This window comes from Triticum urartu, chromosome 7, assembly GCF_003073215.2.
Source record: "Triticum urartu cultivar G1812 chromosome 7, Tu2.1, whole genome shotgun sequence".
Lineage (NCBI taxonomy): Eukaryota > Viridiplantae > Streptophyta > Magnoliopsida > Poales > Poaceae > Triticum > Triticum urartu.
Genome location: NC_053028.1, coordinates 675,900,048 through 675,908,043, shown reverse-complemented (window position 1 = coordinate 675,908,043; position 7,996 = coordinate 675,900,048). Strand labels below are relative to the sequence as shown.

Here is a 7,996-nt window from a genome sequence, read left to right as displayed (position 1 = left end):
AAAGATGCTCAGCAGTTCCAACTTCCTTACAGAAAGAACAAATAGGATTACTAAACCAGTTTCGTTTGCGCAAGTTATCTCGGGTAAGGATTGCATTTTGAAATAATTGTCACAAGAAGATTTTAATCTTCAAGGGAACACTGGCTTTCCAAATCCACTTATTATTGGGCCCTGAAAAAAAAAATCTTTTTTCAGCCATTCGTAAACCGCCTTAATAGTTAATACCCGTTAAAGCCCATGAAACTTTATCGGAGAGCCTATGAAACTTTATTAGGAGAACCATTAAACCCATTAAGGTGTGGTATTACCTCAAAATTTTTTTAAGGTGCGGTAGAATGGTGGCCAAGCAACTATATCAGATGGCGTATGTTGGTTGGTCACGGTGAGAAAGGTTTTTTAAATGGCAGTGAGAATTTTTTTTAAGAAAAGTTTTTTAGGTCTTCTCTTTTTCTTTTTGAGATGGATGTGATGTTCACATGACGCGAGTTTTTTTTTTAATTTTGAGACAAAGATAAGGTGCGTACGGCTTCCTCTCAAACGGTCCACGATGACGGCCTCCAACCACTAGTTAAGAACTAAACTGTTTGCCCTAGCAACAATACTAGACCAACAGTCACTGAAATCCCCAAACAACCACCTACAAAAAGTGGGAGCACAGCCCGATGCTACAAACGCACCCAAGATACATTTGTTCACGCAACATGTACGCCCTCCACCTTATCACGCTCCACCACCAGTGAAGAGTCCGCCGTTACCTTGCCGCCGGCCACCATCTCGATCTCGGCTTCGGGCGCCCGCATCGTGCCGCTGTCCTCCAAGAACTCTTTCTTGTATTTGTACCGCATCGCCACCCACACGAAGAGCGCCATGTTGGCCACGGAGAGCACCAGCAGGAACACGTAGTAGTAGTCGAGGTGTGAGTCGTTGAGGTTGTCGCCGATCCAGCTCTTGCCCACGCTCGCCCTGGTGGTCCGGTCCACGAGCGTCACGAGCAAGCTGTTGAGGAAGTTCCCGACGCCGAGTCCGCTGGTGTAGAAGGTGGTTCCGAGGCTCTGCATCCCCTCCGGCGACTGGTCGTAGAAGAACTCGAGGACGCCGATGGTGTTGAACACGTCGCCGACGCCCAGGAGCACGTACTGCGGCAGCATCCAGAAGACGCTCATCGGCACCGTGTCGTGGGGGCCGTGGATGGAGCGCTCCCGGATCACGCGCATGCGCCTGACCTCGACAAGGCAGGCGCAGGCCACGACTAGAGCCTGCAGCATGCAGCCGACGCCGAGGCGCTGAAGGAGGGTGATGCCGCGCGGGTCGCCGGTGCGCCGCCGGAGGAGCGGCACCAGCACGCGGTCGTAGATCGGGATCGAGATCAGCATGGAGATGGTGATGAAGCTGCCGAGGGACGCGGCCGGGATGCGGACCGCCCCGAGGGAGCGGTCCAGGGTGGTCCCTTGCTTCACGAAGAGGGTGTTCACCTGCGCCGGGATGGTGCAGGGCACCAGAGTAACCAGCCATACCACCATCATTCCGGCTATGAGCTTCACCTCCTCGACCTCGGTCACGGTGCATGGCGCATGCCTCGCCGTCTCACTGTCTGACACCATGGCCGCCTTGTCCAAGAACCTGAAATTTTCCCGCGTGTGGAGTAGAAGCCGCTTCCCGTTCCCTCTCCCGGCAGCAGGCGTGTCATGCTCGTTCAGCGCCCCGGTGAGCTGACAACCTCGGTTCGCATAGGCTGCCCGGAGCACCTTGCCGATCAGTCTTGCCGGGCCTGCCGCCGTGCTCCGTCTGACAGGCTTGTGCCGGTAGAACGGCATGCCCACATAGAACAGCACAAGAGACAGGGCAAGGCCGACCGTTGGGATCGCGTACCCGACGGCCCAGCCGACCTCCTCCTGCACGTAAACGAGGACGAGCATGGCGACGAGGCCGCCGGTGAAGGTGCTGAACGTCCACCAGTTGAAGAAGGAAGCCTTGATCTCACGCTCCCGCGCGTCGAAATCATCGAACTGGTCCGCGCCGAACGTCGAGACGTTGGGCTTGGTCCCGCCCGCGCCGATGGCCACTGTGTAAAGCGCCGCGTAGAAGAAGGCCACCTGCTGCCGGGTCGCCGGGGCGCAGTCACCGTCCGCCGTGCAGTGCGGGTGCAGTGGCTTCAGGGAGACGGCCAGGCTTATCATAACCATGCCCTGCAACAAAATTATACGTACGTGCTACACATGATGTCCTGATCTATGAATTGGACTGGGCTGAAGATGAGATGATTTTGTGGCTGGAGTTACTGACCGCGAGGTATATGAGCGAGGCTACGGTGAAAGTCCAGAAGCGGCCGAGGAAGGCGTCGGCGACGTAGGCTCCGGCGATGGGCGTCATCCACACTGCCCCCGTCCAGTTGTTGACGCTGCGCACCGACGACACCGTCTCCTGCCGCATCTGCGTCGTCAGGTACACCACCAGGTTCGACGCCACCCCGTAGAACGCCATCCGCTCGAACGCCTCGTACCCTGCGCGCGTGCGTTCACCAGGAAGTCAGATCGGTCGAGGGAAGGTCTCCGGCGGACGGACTCCGGCGTGCATGTACGGGTAGCAGCTTCGTACCTAGTAAAAAGGAGCACGCCTTCCACCGGCCGGTCCGGGAGGCGATGATCGGTTGGCCGCGGAGGTTGACGGAGCCATCCTTGGTGAACTCCATTGGTTGTCGATCGAGCGACGTAAAGTTTTTCGTGGTGTGTCGAAATCGGCTTGGCTGGAGCAAAATAATTTAGTTTATGTACAGATAGAGAGTGGCGGGTCGCTACTTGGTACTAGTTGCTACGGATGAAATGCACCTAGTCACAAACCTTGGTGGCGGGGTCTAGCCGTATCCTCTTGCTTTGACAGTGCAAATTACTTTTGACTTAAAAAACATTAACAAAATTCCAACGCCAAGACATATGGCGGTAGCATAGACAAGTTCAGCGCCGGAAAGACTGACCTTAAGCAAAAGGATTGGCCTCCTTTGGTTCATAGGGTAGGGAAATCATAGGAATAGAAAAGTCATAGGAAATAAGATGACATGTATCTCAAATCCTATGAATAGAAATAGGAAAGAAGATGCCCTTTGATTCACTTCATAGGATTTTTTTCATTGAGTCTACCCTAACGTTTATTTTCCTATAAAATGTGGAGGATAGGAAGAATTCCTCCATAGGAATAGGATTCCATTCCTAAAAACCAAAGGGCTCTGAAGAAATTTTTCCTATAAAAATCCTATCCTATGAAATTCCTACAAAAATCCTTCAAACCAAAGGATTTTCAAAAAATGGTCCATTTTGTCAATTTCGAGTTTCGACGTGGCTCCATATTACAGCCTGTATGCAACGTTGGTGGGACAAGAGGCGCGATCATGCGTTCACCAAGCGTGCATCCGCATCAGCTGTTTTTTTTAACAAAAGAGGGTTCCCCCTCCGATTTCATTTAGAGAAACCAAAGTCGTTTTAGGCTAAACATGAAGTGTTGCTCCGCTGTTTGCGTTCGGCCCCTGTTGGTTCCACGTCATGGGTTTCAACGGAGCAACACACCCTGGCGGTGGAGGACCGAGTTCCTTCACCACCGGTGCTACGCCGTAGTCCTCAAGCACAACTACTGGAGCTGGGTTTTACCAGTCGTCTAATCACTAGGATAGGCTCCATCAAAGACGTGATGTCCAGCCAGCCCGCTGAATTAGAAGTGTGCTATAACCTTTCTTCCACTAATTTGGATTTAGGTGAAATGTTTTGTACATGCAAATTCAATATGGCATTAGTGTCAATATGTCTTGATTAAAGACTCTAGCCAACACACTATTCATAAAAAATAGTTATATCAATCCCGTGTCTAAGGATTTGCTAAAGCCTAAACATGAAGGGTTGAAATATGTTGACGACCTTTCTTCATGAGTTTGGACCTTGTATGAATTGGCTATTGTGTGTAATTTAACATGTTACCAGAGCCATCTCGAGTTCAGGACCCAGGTAGGTTCATTGCCAATAATGTCATGCGTGAGTGCTGATTCTTATCCAAGTCCTTTTCACACAAAGCGGGTGACATTATTTTGTAGATGATCAAAGTGGTGAAAAAAAACCAACCAGGATAGGTGTAGCCAAGTCTTGTGGCGACAAGTGTTACTTCGAGGCTGGTACCAAAGAGAAAATTACCGGATGTCTTAATGTAACAGCATAAGATCACACATATTTTTCATCATGTTACCCGTTGTATCAAATATGAAAATTACCGTGCCGAGCTTGAGTAAACCCCTGGATACTTGCAAGTTGTAACATACATCTTATAGTATGTATAGCATGTTTTTTTTTGGCTAAAAGGATCAGATCTATTATAAAAGTTCATCGGAAGTACAAAGTATTTCAAATATAATAAAAATTATATCGAGATTCCGAAACCATCGGACGACCACTACAGCCGCCAAAACGAGTTGCCAACGCGCCACTGTCGTCGCTCCCCGAGCCGGCTTGACCTTGTATGACAATCAAGAGTCTTCGTACACGTGCGCCTAAGGACCAGCGCCCTGCAGCCGTTGTCATCACCGTTGAATCCTTGTATATCTGAAGCGGACCAAATCTTGCCACATGGTAAGTGATCCTACCCTCATCGTCCCAAAGAGACGACGGGAATATACGTCCGAGCTCCGTTGACTACGTCCAAATGGACAAATTTGAGGAGGACCGGAGCATGAAATACTAACTCGAATAAGAAGGCGGCCATCCACCCGAGTGCTGCACCTCCGAGGACTAAAAAAACCTAACCTAAAACGATAATCTGAGCGGAGACACCAGAATTCCCCTCCCTGCCACCGGCCACTAGAGTGGCAGGCAAAGGGAAGGTGAATCCATGGACTCACCAGTGGAGCCTGGAGGAAAGAGTTTGTCCTACCCTTCTAGGGTTAGGGGAGGAAGACGAGAGGAAGTCTAGTATGTTGTTCTGAAACTACCTAGTTAGACGAGCATCGCCATATTCGGACAAGTGCGCCATGTGCAAATGCTATTCATTAGGCTAGATCGTTGGTTTCATTCAGCATTGTTCGTGTGAGCTTCTAAGGGGCTGTTCGGCATCGCTCCACTCCACAACTCCCGGAGCGGAGTTGGCGGAACTATACGTCAAAATGGTGGAGTTGCCATTTACCCGCTCCGCAGATTCTGGAAGCGGATCATTACCGAACAGGGCTTAAATGTCTTCTTTTCATTAAAATACCATTTGTTGTGGAAACAGGAGAATGTACAAAGTATCATATCATGTTGCGTGAGTGCTGATTCTGGTCAAATCTTTATGTAACCAAAGTAGGTCATTTTTATTCTCAGACAAAAGAAAGTAGGTCAGTTTTAGTTTGAGAGGATCAAAAGTGGGTAATGAATTATGACTTGTTGAGGGGAGCACGTTGTTTCTTATGGTTGGAGAGTTGAGTAGAGTCATCCACATGAAGCAGATCTTGTTGCCATGTGTCGTTAACTCATGATGGAATCCAATTATTATGCGGATATGCATTATGTGCCTCATCTTATAACTTGTACATTTACAAAGTTCATGCGTGCAGTGCACTATGAGATATATATATATATATATATATATATATATATATATATATATATATATATATATATATATATATATAGTGTTACTATTCATCACCCAGGCTGCAGAATAAGTTATTCTTCATCCGAGGTAATCTTACGATCATTTCATAATTAAATTACATTTCGAATTTAAATAGTTACATTCCTATTGATTCACTACGTAAAATTTGGTATAAGAAAATAAAAATATAGGTCATAAGATAAGAAAATTTACAGTTTATGTGTATTTTAGACTATGTTTTTATGTTTGTAATTTTACATAACATAAAATATTTTTTACGGCGATTATATATTTTCTTACGATCCCTTTTTGCGTCGGAAATAAGACAAAACTTACGGAACGTAAAATTACGGTGCATTGATGGTAAAATAGAGGGAGAGTGAAGAATAACTATTCGTCATCCAGGGTGATGAATAGCGCGACCCAGGGTGATATTCGTCACCCAGGGTGATGAATTGTTATTCCTCACCGTAGCCAGATGGTGCGCTACCGCAAACCAACCAGCCTCCGGTAATCACTTACACGAGACGTAAGATTACTTCCCCACTAGCTAGCTAACGTATTACTTCTCCACTAGCTAACGTAGAAACAGTGCATGAGTTGTAAGATTACCTCACCAGTCCCCACCACTCTAGCCAACTTAAGATTACAGAGGCATTTTTGCAAAACTTGAACGTACAGGAATTCCAATGTTTTGTTTTTTGAGATTGCCAATGTTTTCTAATTTGCTGATAATTACATGTAATAAATGGCATAAACAGTACCACCATAGTTTCTTTCCCATGCATCATAGTCATGGACTAATGTAGTGGTAATGCGTAGATTCCTTCCTATATATTATTACAAAACATTTGTAGTCATAGAAGAACTGCATGCTTGCTTGATAAATTCAGTGTAATACTCGCTCTGTACCACAATACTTCCTCCGTCTTAAAATAAGTGACTCAAGTTTGTACTAAATTTAGGACGGAGGGAGTACTTGTTGCTGGGGAACTTGTACTGGTTTTCCTCAACGACAAGTATTTCGGTATAAAGGTAACGGTTTTGCCTTTTCTCTACTAAGAGACATATACAACTTGCTCTTTTAAGAAAGATCCAGAACTAAAACAATGCCACTGGTTGCAAAGAAAGGGAAGAGCATATAACAAAGGGAACAATAAGTATAGTCATTGACTGAGAGCATCCACTATATCAGATGACGCTTATAGGTATACTTATACAATTATACCTACCAGGTTTAATAGTATATCAAGGGAACTTGCAAAAATGTCTCCACAGGACCACATGGTTCAGAATTTGTCAATCAGATAATTTACAGGCATCAAGCACAGCCTTCATTACTTCCGAGACTACTTTTGATCTGTTGGACGATGAATGAAAGGCAAAATGGTGTTGCATAACAAAACATCATACGAAACCAGCGCCTTGCACTCACTGTCTTTTTGAGACGACTGCCACCACCAATTCCTAAAAGCACAAGATAAACTTAAATAAATCTGGAGCCCATAAACTGTCTTTGTAAACAACGGGCTATCAATAGCAGACTGGATAATCATTTAATGGACAAGCACACAAATAATCACTAAAATAGTAAATCACCTGAGGAATACACATCTTACAAGTAATTAATCATATTTTAAAGGGTAGCTCTGAGAGACATGTAAATAGGTTAAAGATGAACACGATCAATGCCTTACGGCAATAATAATCTGAAGCAAAAAATATGACATGGACCTTCCCTATGGGATTAATTGTTATGCGGTAAACATAAGTCATGTTTTTTATGTTTGTTTACAGAATGTGCCAAAAGAGGTGCTACATATTCAAGCTCCAATATAGAGTAGGAACCCGCAAATCTGATTGCTTATATTAGTAATAAATGCCACAAAACAGGATTCTAGAAAAACTACAGTCAGGGACTATTTTCAAAACTAACTAGCGAATGAAATTTTGAGCCTGCACCTTCCTTTATCCCAGATTTCTCCTAAAGTGTATCACTGCTGTTGCAGCAATTCCCACTCAGGCATTAACACAAACACCCCGCATGGAAGAAATACCAAGTGCCGAGACAGAAAGAATGAGATCCGAAGGTATGCCAAAATACATGCTAAGTCTGCAAGCTAAAACAGATAGAATTTTTGTTTCAGTAAATGTGCCAAATTTTATGTACTATTATATTTTGGTAGCAACAATGAGCATGATAAGAAAAGAAAAATTGAGAACTCATCACATGATGGATGAGAAATTATTCATTGGCAACACACAGAAGGTGAGCCAATTTTTTTGCATATCAATTTTGTACTTTCATTAGTATTTATTGAAGTACATAGTACTTGTATACAGAGCATACAAGATAAAATATCCATTCGCCTATTTAGTCAATAAGTGCAAG

The 7,996-nt window shown here is 45.3% G+C and overlaps 1 protein-coding gene across 1 annotated transcript; it reads right to left on the bottom strand.

The window, feature by feature from the left end:
- Positions 1-541: 541 nt before the first annotated feature.
- LOC125522904 (protein NRT1/ PTR FAMILY 5.1-like) lies at positions 542-2,749 on the bottom strand. The gene is made up of 3 exons (XM_048687951.1): positions 2,596-2,749; positions 2,284-2,501; positions 542-2,186 (listed from the first exon to the last, which is right to left on the bottom strand). The coding sequence occupies exons 1-3, from the start codon at positions 2,687-2,689 to the stop codon at positions 693-695; spliced, it is 1,806 nt and encodes a 601-aa protein (XP_048543908.1). The 5' UTR covers positions 2,690-2,749; the 3' UTR covers positions 542-692.
- Positions 2,750-7,996: the final 5,247 nt, after the last annotated feature.